Here is a 17409-nt window from a genome sequence, read left to right on the forward strand (position 1 = left end):
TTCCTGCTGTTGGGAGATCACTGCGACTTATGCCAAAACCCATGAAAATTAACTATGTCTCTTCCACTTGTTTCAGTGGGGAAGTCCCCAAAACATAATGAAATGGCTCATTTAAGGTGAATGATGTTGATTGAAAAGCTGCAATTTGATTTATTTCTAAAAACCTCCAGCTCTCCACTAATGTGCGACACATGCTGTAAGTGGAAAGCGACACAAAGCTCAATTCTTCATCACCTCAAGAAAGTTAAATTAACATAAACAAGTCCCTGATGGAGAAGGACAGATATTGTGTTTGAAGGCCACATTATTTTTGTTTTCAGAAGCAAAAAGAAAAAGGAGATGTGGATCCTTTGAAATAACAGAATGTTATAAAGAGATGCACTGATCAAGGACAGCTTTCGCTTTGCATTAAGGATATTTTAGTGTCCCTTATTAGTGTTTATAAATGTCAGGGAACGTCCTTGGCAAAGACCAGGCAGACTGTAGCATTTTGTTCTTATCTCAGGCTGTCTTGCATAGTGCTCTGCACTTGGCCTTTCGCACTACAACAAAGTTGATGCACAACACTATCAAACCAGACCACCAGCACTTAACGCACAATGCCTATGACCTGCTACAGGACAAGAGAAATCGAGTCTTAAGATTTGTATTTTTAAATGGTCTCAGAATTGTGCGTATTGCTGCATTTATTACTTTTTTCTACAACAGGCATAGGGGAAAATTTTGAGTTTAGGGCTTCTCTGGTTAGACTTTTAAATCCTAAACAGAGAACATTGCCTGGCAATTGCCAAGCACCAACTAAGTGCTGGGTCCTGCACTTGGGCCACAACAACCCCCTGCAACATTACCGGCTTGGGCAGGAGTGGCTGGAAAGCTGCAGAGCAGAAAAGGACCTGGGGGTGCTGGTCGACAGCTGATTGAATATGAGCCAGCAGTGTGCCCAGGTGGCCAAGAAAGCCAACAGCATCCTGGCTTGTATCAGCACTGGTGTGGCCAGCAGGAGGAGGGCAGTGATTGTCCCCCTGTACTTGGCACTGGGGAGGCCAAATACTGTGTCCAGTTTTGGGCCCCTCACTTCAAGAAGGACATGGAGGTGCTGAAGCGCGTTCAGAGACGGACAACAAAGCTGGTGAAGTGTCTGGAGAGCAAGTGTTATGAGGAGTGGCTGAGGAATCTGGGGTTGTTTAGCCTGGGGAAAAGGAGGCTAAGGGGAGACCTGATGCCTCTCTACAACTGCCTGAAAGGAGGTTGCAGTGAGGTAACAGTTGGTCTCTCCTCCCATATAAAAAGTGACAGGACGAGAGGAAATGACCTTGAGTTGTGCAGGGGAGATTTAGGTTAGATATCAGGAAAAACTTATTTACAGCGAGGGCTGTGAAACATTGGAACAGCTTCACAAGGGAAGTGGTGACCCCTTCCCTGAAAGTGTTTAACAGACGTGTCGATGTGGTACTGAGGGACATGGTTTAGGGACCCTGGCAGTGCAGGGCAAACAGTTGGACTCGATGATCTTAAAGGTCTCTTCCAACCAGATGACTCTATGATTTTGTGACAGAACCTCTGAAAACCAACAAACCAGAGCATCATACTTCAGGCAAGATTTCAACAAAGAAATTCTTTAGGCACTGGTGGCAATAAGAATGAACGAGGACCAGACAGCAGAGGCATGGAACTGGGTTGTGTTTCAGTTCTCTGGAAGAGGCAACAAAAAGACACTGACTATAAGTCAGTATCTGGAAAATTAAAAAAGCAGTGGGAACTAAGGTTGTATTTCCTTAACACACTGCAAAGGTAGGAACAGGAACACGGTTTGGCTTAGGGATGGAGCAGCCTTCCTTTAGGCAATCCCTCTTCGTTATGCAAAGTCCTCACAGGTTTATTTTCTCACTGCAGAACAGCAGAAAGTTCAGTGTCTGTTTTTACGCCATCTCATGAACACAGGGCAGCATTAACACTTCAGTGTTTTACAAATCCAGCCAATTAACAGGTTCCTTCACTTTTCCAAGATGCTGAAAGAGAATGAGAATGAGAATGAGAAACATGAACCCCTTCTGGAAGATGTTCCCTCTGGCTCTCAATTCTTCCAGAGCATGATCCTTGTAACATCTGGTAATATTGCTGGAGAAGTTTCTCCCACAATTCAGGTCACAGCACACACACCTGTCTCAACATCATAAAGTCATACGTTCTCTTCAGACAGAGATATATCTTCTGACACGTAGCATGGTTTAAAGTTTTCTTCCTTTTCTTCGAGAACAAAGAAAAAAATGTTGGTTCTATTTTTACTGCCTACAAAAGAAGCATTTTGCTTGGGGTCCAAACTTTTTTTCCCATGATTTCCTCTTTCTGGTGAAAAGTGCAGAGCTCATTGTAAAAACACGGTACTTGAAAATTCAATTGGACCAAAAGGCTTTCTAACACACTTTCTTATCTGACAGAGACACCAGCTGCTGTTTCAGGATGAGTACAAGAAACTACCTGAAGTGTTCCATTCTTTAACACATCATCCCACTTTCAAGTGAAATTATTTTCCTTTAGTTGAAAACTTGCCCTGATCAAGCTTTTCTTAGAAGGAGTTGACCCACCCAAGAGCAGGTCTGGTTTGAGGAGCTCACCCTTCCAACAGCATAAGCCTCCCGGGTATGGTGTGATGCTGCACTGCAGGGGCAGTGGAACAGGCTCTATCTAGGGCTTGTCTTGGTGTAATCCCATTTTCCTTTTTAAATGGAAGCAGTGGGAATTGTGGCGATGTATAGGGTACATCCGACTCTCAATAGGTTGTAATAACTCAGGTGAAGTACAATAATGTGGATCTGCAGAATTACTGGAATATGGTGCTGCCTAACTAGTGCAGAGCAGAAGGTGAATGAGTTTGGACGCATCTGCCAACTCAGAAATGTCTGTAATTAGGTTGTACCAGTTACTTACCATCCTACTTCTGTCTATATTTTGTTTACATCAAGAAATCAGTTATCCCATTCCTAGTCAGTATATGTCAAGCAAACACCACACAGTTTAGTCCTGTATTTTGAAAGTGTTCTAATTACAAACCTGAACTATTGCCAGATTTTACTAAAGGTAAATAAGAGCCCTTCTACACATGCACCATACACACAACGCTGCCTCTTAGGGGAAAAAGGGAGCATAAAAAGTGCAGTGAATATATCATCATTATTTATATCACATTTAATCATCATGTGGATATATAGGGATAAACTTGAGTCTTGCAACAGCAGCAGTTCAGAAGAACAAGCACTTAAACACCAACAAGAAATAATTCTGAGCATAACACAGCAGTGTGTTCAGTGTGTCTAAAATCCACAAAGAATGATAACGGTACTGATGGGAACATTAATTGATTGAAAGTTCTGTATGTTCTGCAGTTTTGAAGCATTTCTTTCCATTTTTTACACCTCTATCCAGAAGTTGATTTTAGACTCTAAATTGCAGCCCTATAGTTCCTCTCCACATCCACCACTTCCACACACACATGCACATACCCTCGAGACCCCATAACTGACCACTGACCTCTATTGTATGTTCAGGTTTTGACTTTTCATGAGGTTTTTGGTCAAAATACATTAACTGAAAATACCTATGAGCACAAAAGCTATTAAAAACTTTCTGGACAGGAATTTATTGCACAGCTTCTTCACCATCCATAGCACAAACAGGTAACATCTGGAGTTTTATCTGTTTCAGTCACTGAACTTGGGAATACACCCCTCTCATTACTTCAAGAGACACAAAGATTTTTGATACAGTATTCTACAGTGTCTCCAGTGAGGCTGTGAGCAGTGCCTGGACACCTCCAGCGCTCTTAGTTCTTCCATATTAGCTGGAAAACTGGATCAAGAAGTCACTGAGGTGAGTATTGAAAGATTTCCGTTAATGAGTCATCCTCACCCTTAAAATCCAGCTTCTTCGCCATTGTCGAAACAAGGGCACATTTCTTTATCCCGATGAACAACAGGGGTATCTTAGGCAGCTGAATGATGCTAAACAGACAGTGAAACTCAAGATCATTTAAATCGTCTTTTGGAAACAGTGAGGTCCTGTTATAAATGGGAAAGCTGCAAGAACAATGACCCAGGTACATTCACCCTGTTCCTTCATCAAAACAAGAAGTCATGTCATAAAGTAAATAATGCAACAGTAGTAAGAGCATCTTGAAGGAGGTTTTGCAGAAGGTGGAGCAATGTAACACAATCTAACCACATTTTGCAAGCACATAAAAGGATTAGTGTTTACAACCCAGCACTACATTTTATAGTGTTATTTTTAGTGGTGCATCTAAAACCAGTCAAGCAGTAGGAAAATTCACTGTAAGCAGGCTATATCTATAAAATCATACAGTTATCTTCCATCTTTTAGCTTTTGTAGATCTTTCTAAGAGGAATTGCTTCTTAGCAACTACTGCTTTTCCAGACCTGTTCTTGAGCAATCCCAGTCAAAGGATGAAAGGATGATTCTGGAAAAGACTTGTGAGAAACCCTCTCTTGCTAAGGTGGAGTCAAAATCAGCTAGCTCAGATTAGCTCAGTTCTTCCCTTAGCTTAGAGACTCCTAAAATACAAAGTACTTGCTGTTAACAGGAGCATACACAGATAGGATGAGGAACAATCAGAGGTGAAGAAGTACTAGCAGATAATAATTTTCTTCTTTGAGAGCTTCATAGAATCATAGAATCACAGAATGGTTTGAATGCAAAGGGACCTTTCAAGCTCACCCAGTCCAACCCCCTGCAGGGAGCACGGACATCTGCAACTAGAGCAGGTTGAGCAGAGCCCCAAGGGACAACCTGACCTGGAATGGTGCTAGGAATGGGGCTTCTCCCACCTCTTGGGACAACCAGGGTCTCCCCACCCTCAGCAGAAACAATTTCTTCCTTCTCTTTCATCTGAATCTCCCTCTCAGTTTAACCCATCACCCCTTGTCCTGTCCCAACAGCCCCTGCTGAAATGACTCTTCCCCTCCCTTTCATTCCCATTCACATGGGACCGGGAAATAGTGCCCTGCTTGGAGGTAGCAAAAGTGAACTGTGGCTCCCTTTTTCTATACCTCATATCAGAATGGGATGCCAATGCCAACAAATGCAAAAATTACCACCGGAGCCATGTTTGTATACTATTATGTTTCAGGTCTAATAGTAAACCTAAGAACATGAAGGTTTTTCCATTTTATTCACAGCACAGATGGCAGCAGCAGGAGTTTTCACCACCTTGCCTAACAGTTGCAATCACAATCTTGTGGAAAATCTAGGGCAATGGAAAAATGATAGAAGTTACCAGCCTTGATATGCACACAAGAGTTTCTCAGTAATGATTCAAAGGAGGCTGTTCAGTAAGATTTTGTGCTCTTCCAACGAAATTCTGTAGGTAGGTTATTAATTTCTATGAAATTTTACACATTATGGTCTAACTGATAGAAGCACTCACACCAACACCCAGCACAACCACTGGAAAACTGATCTGACCATCACACGGGAAATAAAGGAGAAGCTTTAAAAAAATGTGAACAGTGAAGACTGTTTCAATACCCGATTGTACCGCAACTCTCGGACCCTGCTTGCTGTAAGAAATCTGAAGAAGAATCTCTACCACCATCTTAACCTTAAAACTCCAAACGTAACATTCAATCATTTTCCATTAGCTCCAAAAAACATATCAAGCAATTTTTCACTCCACCACTCCAAGATTTTTCTTATGCTCCCAAAACCCACAGACAAGGGGATACTGGCAGAAAGGCAATACTGGATTAGAGGAACTCTAAAGAGACCTTGGAGAATTCATGACCCTAACTAACTGAAGGGTGACACCCACAAGCCATTTCTCCTCTTCCACCATGGTAACTACAGAAACATTAGCTCCACAGGAAAGTTAACACTTACTATGATTTTCTTTCACTAATCAATTGAAAAGATAATTTTCGAAGCAATAAACTGGTGCCCATGGATGACTTAGCCCTTTGCATTCCACACGGGATTGCTAAATATTTCAGACGTGAATACAGATCTCTTTGAAAAGAGATTAAGAACCACAATTCATTCCAGACAGATACATAAACTGTTCCTACACGAGAACCTTCAGACACTGCTCAGGTTTTTTAAATATTTATGCTTCGTCTGTTCTTTTTTTAAATTAGACCAGATCAGCATCTCTAAGCGCAATGACTGAGAAAACGCCATATTGACATAGGCTGCTTTCTCCTATAAAATACAGACTCAATCTTCAACATCAGTAGGGACGATTAGATCATCTAATGAGATCTACTGTATTGTGTAGGGGAGGTAATTTCTACTATTTTTGCCTTTATGGAGATCCATAATGTGTTTTCTATTGACGCACAACCTCAGGAAGCATCTGGGGTGAATGAGGTGGCTGACACAAGTGTCTAGGTTCACTGTGTCTAAGACTACTGAGGTATCCACACCGCAGGACTACAAGAGACCTTCATCCTTCTGGTTCAGCATCTGGCAGCCTGGTGAGCCTGAAACATCTGGAACCTCTGGTGAGCCACCCCACAAACTGTCCCAACCCATGTCTGACAACATGATGATATGCACATTCTCTAGGTTGCTTTAATAGTTCGTTTCAGTGTTTCATCTTTTCGTTGGTGCTGTTAATAAATCCTGTCTAATTGCTCAAAAGAATATGAAACATATTTTAGTGTCTCAGAAACACCTGCATGCAGGTTTTAAAATCGCCACCTAATGCCTACTAACTATACCCCGATTTCATACCTGAAGGCTGCATTTATTCTTCCTGTTACATCATACTGGGCATTTACAGAGTATTGCTCCTCAGAATGCAGCTTACCAGGGTACATCCTCTGATTTCACACATTTGTTGTTACACACATTGTCTCGCAATTGCCAGTATTTATATATATGTTGTAAGAACAGGTCCAGGTCAAAAATGGTGATGACTGCTTTGTACCTGACCTGCCATTACTATGATTTAGAACTCCATCAGTCCACATGTATCAGGTGTATCAAGCAGTAATTTAATATTTACTTCAACATCCCGGACAGAGAAACATTTAATAGGATATAATAATTTTCCTAAGGCACTTTTGCACCATCCTGTAGAATTTAATAGAGAATTATATCTTTTTTAAACAAACCAATCTTATGGTTCAGAACAGGGTTAGGAAATTTTCATTTTCTATAACAGTAAGTTTTAAGAATAACTGCCATAGAAATCTACTTTGTTCTTCCCCAGTAAATGCCAAAGGCTTGTCCTTAAGGTCTAACATTAGCCCATTCTGAAATGACAGCTGGGACGATTCCCAGATTTGGGTAAAGTTAGTATCTTGGTAAAAAACTGGTGGTTCTGATCTACTTTAGGATGTCTGTTTCTTTCACAAATTATTAATTTCTCCAGAGAAATATTTTCCTCAGTTTTTACAAAAGGGCTCAAAGAATGACATTTGCATAGAAAATAACATAGATAAAATGAAATTAAACAACTCTTCCACAACCAGCCACCTTCCCAGACCTGCTGGTACCCAGCAGGAAGCATACAGGACTATTCACAGAAGTACAAACCAGCAGGTTTGGTTTGGTTTGGGGCAAGTTTGAGTTCTTTGCATGACTTAAGGTCTGGAGAATCGTGCATCACCTTCAGAATTTTTTTGAAACTAATGGATGATCATATAGGAATTATCATATGTAAAAAGCTAGTATTTTTGAATTTTTATGGAACAAAAAAAGGGTTTAAATTTTCTCTTTATATACCTCAGGAAAATTCTTTAGTATAATTCCTTTGGGGAATGGACGCCTTCCCAAATGATCAGTGGCTTTAGCTGACTGTGGTGATAAGAAAATGGCAATAGTAGCCCAGACTCTAAAACTCTGAGGACTCAGGCTGAAATGAAGAGATTTGGCATGCAGTAAGACTATGCAGCTCAGAGCTTTTATTTTAAAATTGTTGTCTTACCAAATACAGCCATCTGTGTTCCCTCTGGGAAAGGTTCTACCATTCTGTTTCCATTGACATGATGTTTATCTAGAAGGGGAAAAAAAAAAAGTCAAAATGTAATAGAATATATGCTTTGCATAAAAACATCTGTTTTTTCTTACAGTTCTGTTGAAACCCGAAGTCTGTTTTATAAATCTGTACAATTTACTAATATGAGGAACATCACACTCCCTATTTTACATCCCAGGACATAAACTGGAGATGCATTTCAGTTTAGCGGTGAGACAAGTCAGGTGATGCTAACATGGCACATGCGTACCAAGCAATATGCAGTAGCAATCACTGTCAAAGCTGGAGAACTCTTGAAAGAGACCTCCACAAGTAAGCAGAAAAAGCAAGGAAATCAGAGTTCTTTGCTGCCAGGACACCTTGATGCTCAAGCACAAGGTTTTTTTACATGATCAAGCACGAACTACGTGTACTTCCTGCACTAATGTGGTGGGTTGACCGTGACTGGCTGCCAGATGCCCACCCAATTGTTCTCCCACTCCCTCTCATCGACAGGACAGGGGAAGAAAACGAGATGGAAAAGCTCAAGGTAGTGTACAGGGAGCTCCCTTACCAATTACCATCATGGGCAGACCAGACTCATCTATGTCCCCAACCTGGAGGAAATTAATGTAATGTATTTTCCATTAAAATATGTTTGGACAGTGAGAAACAAACACCAATTAAAAAACCATCCTCCTCCCATCTCCCCTTTTCTCTGGTTCAATTTTACTCCATTCTGGACTCCACCTTCAGGCTCACAGGGCTGTTTCTCACACTTTTTCCTTCATTTTTTCACTCCTCACTGCCATGCCATGTTTTGCTCTTTCTTACATATATTTTGCCAGAGGCACTTTGTCGTTGACAGGTTCAATGTCGTCTTGTGGTGGGGCTGTTCCAGAGCTGGCTGGAAACGGCCAGAATCAGCTGTGTCCTGCACAGGGCAGCCCCTGCCTCTTCCTCACAGAGGCTGCCCCTGTAACCCTCCCACTACTGAAACCTAGACATTTACACCCAATGCAACCAACTAAAATGAGTATTTATTCAACATACTCTAATGACAAGCTGGAAGGACCTCAAGGTTCACCTATCCCAACCTTCCTTGGCAAAATCTTGGTCTAGAAATATGTCCCACCCCACTGCTTAGCCAAATCTTAAATGTGTCCTATGTTGAGGACTTCACCAGTACTGTGGGGAGATTATTTCAACGGCTGGTTGTCCTTGCTGTGAAAAATCTTACTCTTCTGTCCAACTGGAATCTCCCCAAGAGTTACTTGTACCCATTACCCCTTGTCTTTTCCATTTGACCCCTTGTAAACACGGAGTCGACATCTTCTTTGAGCCACAAAGCCACAATTGTCCTCAGTGACTAGGAGTCTGGAACCCCAACACCTTCCAGCTCCCAGCAGGTCTCCTCAATGGAGATGGTTTTCACACTGGACGCTTCCTCTATGCTGCGAACATATTTCTTCCGTTTGTCTTAGAAAACTTGAGGCTTGACACAAAATTAGCAAAAACACATCTGCTGTTTTCATGGAAACTGAAGAGTTGGTCCATTTGAGCTTAGCTTTATTTAAACAGTCCCTTTCTACACACTCTCAGGTGAAAGACCATTTTTTCTCAGAGCAGCTAGGCTTGGGGAAATCTTTTGGTCTGTGGAAGCAGACAGACTGAGCTATGGCTATCACGAGCTGCAAGTTAGACTAAGTTATAGACCCTTACTCAAGTATACAGGAGGACACAAGACAGAACCCCTCTACAAAGTATTTACATAAAAGCCAAATCAGGACTGAGACTGTCAGTCTTAAGCAATACAAAGCATATGGGAATATGTAATATTCTGGCATTGCTGGTGCTCACAGGGATTATTTCTATGCAATAAAGTAGTAGAAGCCTGGCTTTACTCCTTCTGTGACAAGATGGATCCCAGGGGCTAGAAACTGCACAGCTTCCAACTAAATAATATATTCTTCACATCCCAATGTACTTCTCTTTCATCCCAATGTACTTTCCTCAGCATAAAGAAAATTCTGCTCCCGGTGATAATATAGACTTATCACTATTGTATAATCAGGGTTGTATACAGAACCTGGAAGGGTTGTATTTATAACCTGGAAGAGAGCTCTCCAACCTCTACATTAAATAAGATATACAGATCCACAACAGAATATTTCCAGTCCTTTTCACTGGCATCCCCACATTCATTTCTTCTCTACTAAGATTCATTATCAACAATGGTGGAAATAAACTAAATCATCTGAATTCAAAATACTGGTTTCTGTTCACAAAATACTTTCCAGGGAGAAACCCAAGAGATTTTCTCAGTTCATGCATTATTTTACTTCCTCTGGCACAGAACTGGGTGAGGAATAAAACAGGTCAAGTTAAGAACATGGGATTGCCTTGTGAATTCTCTGAAAGCAGTATTTTTCATTAGCAGAGAAGCAGAGCACAGTGCTAATCCCATCTGGCATCAAACATTTATCTACAGGCAATGAGAAGGAGAAAATCAGGGTTATCTGCAATAGGAGCAAGAGGTGCCACAAAGTCAATCATCCGCATTTAGGAAGATTGAATGCCCTGTGCCACACATGCCAAGAGAAGGGCTTTAGGAAGGAAATTGTTGGGAGGTTCCAGAGTGGAAGTAATACCATGAGTGCCATGCAAGGTTTCAACCTTGTTAGCTATAGCTGGTATTACTAACATGATCTACAGCCATCTGAGAGGAGCGAACAGTCACAAAAATTATGAAACATCATGCGAGATCAAATAAACTAACCCTGCCCTGGTCCTGAGAGCTGCCTTCATTTAAAGAGTGAATGACTTATATGATGTGTGAAGTAGTTATCATTTCAAATGGTGAGGCTTTCAATATATTAAAATTAAAATTAAACTTTTAGAGGTGGGCTGGATGAAAGTAATATTTTCAGAGTGCTCAAGTCATCTTCCAATGCCTTCACACTTTTGTTTCAAAGATCTGAGCCAGATAAAATAATTCATTTTCTTGCCATTCATACTTTGCTTTATGATTTTTCCTGTATTCCCTGGCTCCTGCCTAGATGCACTAAATAGTAAAAAAAAAAATCCCGAATTCAAATTTCACAGAATTAAATTTCACAAAACATACATTAAACCTTAGGAAGAAACTAACGACACAAGAGTATAACGATACTCTTCATACTCTCAACAAGTACACTATTCATATTGCAGTCTGGGGCTTTTTACTGAGCGGTTTTTCGTGTGAGAACATAAGCTTTAATTCTCACCTACAAATTGGATCGAGTAGCTCCAGAAAATCAGAAATACTTTGCCTGCATTGAATTAGAAAAAAATTAGAAGGACTTTCTTTGTAACTTGCGAACAGAAAGGATAAATTACTTTTCCAAGCTCATCATCATTCCAGAGACAAGGGTTTACAATAAGTAAGATACAGCCTGTTGTTACAGAGACATGGAAAGATTATCAGTGAACACTGAAGGGGCAATGAGAAGTTAACTTCAGCTTCCTAGTGGTGATAACAACATGTTTCACCTTAACACTGACAATACTTACAGGGTTAATCCTTTAGTGGACTACAACAGCATTCAGGCAATTGGAAAAACAGTATTGGGAGAACATGGATGTCTTTATGATTTTCTTCTTGATCCTCGAGGTTTCAACAGAAAGCTAGCTGGTAAGGAATAATTTATCATTCCTGGTTTATTGCTATTCAAGTTGTCGGCATTTTCATGAACACCAATACACAACCAAACAATGGGTGACTTCCCCTCAAGACTGTTGAATGCTGCCCCATCCTCAACTGCAAAAACCCTCCACCATTTCTCAAACTAAGCCTGAGAGAGATCTGCAACACACTTCGCTACCTGCTGAATAGAAGTAGTATGCGCTGAGAACAATACACATCCTGGAGCTCTTGATGTTCATCTTCAGCATCAGATGAAGTCTGCTTTAGGCAGGTGCAGCACCTGGCCTGGCCTCTGGATTTTTCTAGAAATAATCCTTGCTGGGTCTCCGTGAATACATGGAACAATACATGGAAGATAATCACAAATTGCTAAACGAATCTTCAATATTTCTTCAGCATTATTCAGTCTTTGCAGTCCATCACTCAGGAGTCTCTTACACAGTCCTACAACTGTCCTGTGCTGGAGATTCACTAACTTCAAGTAAAGTTCCATCCACATATGGATTATACTCATACTAGTAAACTATTAAAATAAGCAAATCACACTGTGAAACTACTTAAGAGAGCATTCATTAGCTGAGCTGCAATCCTGTTAGATCCTCTCCTAGCAATTTACCAGCATGGACAATCAAGTTCCAGTGCCTGGACCTGTTCTCTGGCCTGTTTTAATTCATTAGTATCCACTTCATTTATCTTCAGTTCCATGTATGTCAATGGTATCACACCTCTACTAGATAAACGTAACAATGAAACATGTTCAAATGAGAAAGTTCTATAAAAAATATTTCCTTTTGAACCAGTCTGATTTAGGTTCTAAACAGATTTAATGTCCTGCTATAAGCCCAGAGGAAATTTAAAGCTCACTTAAATATAACTTGCCGCCATTAAGTTAAGATCCCTAATAAAGTCATTGCCACAAGAATTTATAGCACTTATCAGACCTGTAACTTGCAATTATTAGAGGCTGAAGCTTGTCGTTCCTTCTTAAATGTGCAAAATTTGAGCACTGCTCTAACGCAGAGCAGCCAGTCACTCGTTGCCAAAATCCTCTCTGCCAGTAGTACAGCTGAAATGAAAGTCATACCAAGACTGAAATCAGCAGTGCAGGAAGTCTGTAGAAGGCACTTTGCAAAACTGAAGACATCCGAGAGGAACTCTGGGTTGAGATACCCACAGTCATTAATGAACACGAGTTCTCTGGTTTGTCACCCCAAGTGAAGCTGTTCATAAAGATTTGGCTTTCAGAGAATGCTGGTGCAGCACTGAGTGAAAAACAGAAATTCTCTGGTCTCAAAATATTCAATCTCAAGCAATTGTTGTAAAGATTTGAGAAGATTTAGTTTTTATTAGCAAAAGATTCATATGTTCTTCATAATCATCTTTTGATTTTAAAACCCTTAGGGAATACGTAGCCTACATATCCAAACATGTCTTATCAGAGCAGCCAGAAAGTTATTATTTTTAAATGAAAACTGAGATTCTCACACAATCAAATTAATCCAGGAGTAGGGGGTCATATTTACACACAAGGACTGTTAATTTTCCATGGTAAGCACAGCCAGGAATTGAATTGAAAATAGTTGATTAACCAATTACCACGAGTCTCCTCCATCTCCCACCAGCACGAACAGGAATAAGCAGTGACGGGGCAAGGGACGAACTTCCTAAAGCAAATCAGATACTGCTTGAATGCCTCCCTTCCCCTTTCTGATTTGCCTTGGACACCTTTTTGTACACATCACACCATCATGCTGGGGTATTTCTCCATTGGCTACAAAAAAACTCACTCAGCTCTCGATGCCGTAGCAAGATCACTGAGAGGCTGGAAAATTCAGGTCAGGGGATCTAAGAATTTTGTAAGAGAGTTATAAAAATAACTTAGTGGTTATTTTTTCCAAAAGTGGCATATAAGTCATAATATATAACATAACATAAAAGCTGCAAGATGGGCACCAAAAAAACCTACAGGTACTACACATTTTGCAGCACATTAGCTGTGAATGGCACAGACAGATAATATTTACTGTAGTTGCCAGAATAATTTTAAATAAAAGTTTGGAGGCAATAAATGGGCATAAAACTTAGAGCCAGGCCTGTGTGCAAAAGGCTGCTTCCACCTAAATGAAGAGGGATGAAGAAGAACATTCAGCTGTGAATAAGCAAGTGATTTAGATGTTGGATGTGAAAGGAGTATGTCAGCCGCAGTCACAACTCCACCTCTCCAAAGCAAAGTAATGAAAAGGAGGATGACAGATGCCATTTGAAGACTCATAACGTGGAGACAGACCAACGGCATTTCACTGCAACCCACAGCCACTGCGTTCATTTATTGAAAAATTCATTGAATGCCTGGATTTAACTTAGGTATCAGAGTTTGTACGCTCCAGAAAGACCACAGTAAAATGAATGCTATGATGAGAAGACATCAGATTCGTTGCTGCTGTGACGGCTGAGAAAGTTTTACTGCTTTAAGGGAAGACAGAATTATCAGCAGTCTGAAAACTGATGTAACAACAAATCTAAGCCGTAGCACAAGGCAAGTGAAGTGCTTTGTGAGAAGTAAGACATCCAGATAAAGCTCCTCATGTCATGATTGGTAACCCACTGCGAGATACATGGGCTATCAAACCTGATCATCCCCTACTGCTTTTTCATATAACACTTTTTACTGCTGTGCACCATCAATATACAGTCCATAATTGAAGGCCAGTGGGTTTCTTTTCTGTCTTGTAAACAAGAAATTATCTTATTTTTATTTCTAGTGAAAGACTGCAACATTCAGACAAAAAATGGTGGAGGTGTGGCAGTGCAGTGATAGCATTTAATGTATAATGAGTAAAAAGTCTCTTAAGCGTCACCAAAGAGAGGAAATCTTAGAGCTAAAGAAGACAAAGTAGTAAAAACAAGGAATTCACTGCCCTTGGGTAGAAGTTCAACACAGGGGACACAGGAAAACTCGGTTCAAAGGAAGGAAAATTGGCCTTAGTTACCAGTCATACCCTTTACAGTAACTATGCTGAAATCTACAAACAGCACTTAATTTATTAACAGTCAACTATCTCTACTACAACATCCGCTTCCAGGAAGCTACATGGCTTGTGGGATTAAAAGATGGTAAGAAATGTGTTATTTTCATTTCCCAGTTAAAACTTACTTGATACCTGTAAGGAAATGAAACTCCATTTCAGTATATTTTGGGTTAACCTTCACTGCACTTCATTCACCCGGCTGAGAAAATAGGGATCTGACCTTTATTGTACCTGTGCCTGAAATGTAAATGACTCAATTCAAAAAACGTCAAAAAACTCATTCAAAGAACCTCACTTGAAAGCCACAACCGGCCACAGCCAGTTTGAAAAACAAGTCGTTCATTTATACACCTAAATACAAACCTTGAAGCCTGACTTTATAAACCTAAGATGGCTTATTTTCTTTTTCCTCTGTATCTTATCCCCGTTAAATCTTTTATCAGTAATTGTTAAATCTCTTTGATTTTTTTTTTAATTACTAAATCTCTGACAAATCTTTTAACAATTGATTTATCCCGTCTGAAGTGAATCTGTGTTGAAAGCCAAGCTGTAACAGAGCCAGAATCTTTCTTTTTTTGGCCTGTAATTCTCAGTCGCACGGCTGATAGCTGGAGTGAAACAGTTCTTCAGGTGTCTTTGTCACTTCGTCAAGGAGGAAGCTCGATAGTTCTTTCAGACAAAAGCATAAAGGCAAAACTTTTCACCATCTACCTATTTCGTAACCCAGAAGATATTTCCTTAATCAAGAAGGGGTTAATTCTCTAATACGGTATCTCATGTGTGTACCAAGAGGAATTACACGCATGTTGTCTACCAAATTATGTCATATATGAGCACTTCATAAATTGTAGAAGGATAAGATTGTTCCAGTCATTAATATCGAACAAGATCCTTTCTTCTTCAGACAGAGGGAGAATCTTTCACCTTACTTATATCCGTCCCCTCTCCCAAGATCTCTTAGATAACTGAAAATACTTTTGAGATGGTTTCACCATGATCTGGAAAGAAGTGGGGCTGTTAAAGAGAAAGCTTGTAAATAGCACTGCTGAAAGAATGGGAATTACCTTCTAAATTCCCCCATTTCCAGCATAAATAGTCTACAGGCACCCATTCATCCTTGTCCCTGAAGGTGGAACCTCTCTTCATCATTTTGGGGATTTCAAAAAGCTACTCAATGGACAAATCCATGACAGCACTGCTTCACCAGGGCCACGCTCTCAGACAACTCAAGAGACGCAAGAGGGAGAGGGCCGCCCTGCTTCAGGCCTCTGTGGAGCTAACAGTGGTATCAGATGTGTGATTTATGGCAGAATTTTGTCCATAAATTCTTCATAGCTGGTGAAGAAATAGAAGCTCTTCTTTATTTTCAGGTCTAGCTCAATGGGCAGAACTGCCAGCTCTGCAAACATAAGGAAATCTCATGTCATACCAGACGAAGCCCAAAGTGTTACATTTGAAATTACCTTCTCTCCCAAAGGAGATTTTTAGCACAGGGACTTTGCTGCCTAAACCCAGCCATTTACGCTTCCAACTCTGACAAGTCAGTTTGGTTCTCAGCACTGGCAGAGAGATGGCGTACATGATCTACTGGGTTTCCTTCACCTCTCATCTCTCTAGTTCCATCCTCTGTCAGTCAGCAGAGATCAGCTGTCAACTCATTACCAATTAAGAGAGGTCAGCTACGTATGGGTAATTCACTGCCTACAACCTTTTGTAGCATTGTGTCCCCGTTCTCACACGGTAGTTCCCAACTGTTATTAAAAAAGCACGATATCATTCAATGGAAAATATTAATTACAATTTTTGTTGAAAAATAAATAACTTTATTTATTAAAATAGGTCAGGAAGGGTAGAACCTGGAAATAGTTTTGAAATGTGTTCTGGAGCTGATGTCTCACAATGTGACACGCTGTGTTCTGTTGCATCCATTCTATCAAAGAGATTACTACACAGAAACTGATTGACGCTACAAAATGTGATGAGTCCTAGCCCTGTGTGTCAGTTTAGACTCCAAAACACATGGACTCCTCAAAAAACATAGGGTCTGTTTAACGAACAAAGGCGCGATTATCGCACGCTGATTTTATTCTGCAGTTCTTCCTGGGAAATGTACCGACAGGAAAATTAGGTTTTGAAAATGAAAATGAATTCATTTTGTAGAATAGAGCAGTGGAGATGCAGAGGAAGAGAAGCAGCAGTTTTGAGATTTCCAGTCTACTGGGGTTTGCAGATTAGTGGGGGAACAGCTGCACTGGTGGCTGTGGGACTGTGCTAACAGGAAGCAGTGTGTCACACAGCTCTGGACCACAGGGGAAGCGGGCTGTGAGTGTGAAAGGGCAGGCGGGCTGCAAGGTCAGGGGAGACCGTCTGTGCAACGGGGAAGATTGGAGCTATAGAAGCATGTGTGGGGCAAGGGGAAAAGCTGGCTGCAGGGCTCTACATACCAGAGAGACCAGAGAGTGAGCAGACGTTCATACTGGGTGTGGGGAGTGGGTATGCAGCAGCTGGGACAGAGGATAGTGGGGTGATCAAGAATGATCAATGTGAGGATCAAGGGTATATTTGGGGTATGGCTAGAGGGAGGTACCTACAAACTACAATAACAGACTTATAGAGTTACTGCCTTCAAGGTGACAAAGCCACGTGCCATTATGTGACTTTCACAGGCAGGAAGTACAAGAGACTCAGATAACCAAGACCGCTCACGACCTGACTGTACCCACAAG

At 40.8% G+C, this 17409-nt stretch overlaps 1 protein-coding gene across 1 annotated transcript in view; it reads right to left on the reverse strand.

Annotated features, from left to right (window-relative positions):
• Window positions 1-8012, reverse strand: part of MSRA (methionine sulfoxide reductase A) — a gene marked incomplete at both ends in the record, with an annotated part of 60815 nt that extends 52803 nt beyond the window's left edge. Inside the window, one exon of the mRNA XM_010131382.1 lies at window positions 7940-8012. Coding sequence (XP_010129684.1) covers window positions 7940-8012 — 73 coding nt within the window. The remainder of the gene's footprint in view (window positions 1-7939) is intronic.
• Between the last annotated feature and the right edge of the window lie 9397 nt (window positions 8013-17409).

This window comes from Buceros rhinoceros, unplaced genomic scaffold (assembly GCF_000710305.1).
Source record: "Buceros rhinoceros silvestris isolate BGI_N320 unplaced genomic scaffold, ASM71030v1 scaffold1792, whole genome shotgun sequence".
NCBI classification, from domain to species: Eukaryota; Metazoa; Chordata; class Aves; order Bucerotiformes; family Bucerotidae; genus Buceros; species Buceros rhinoceros.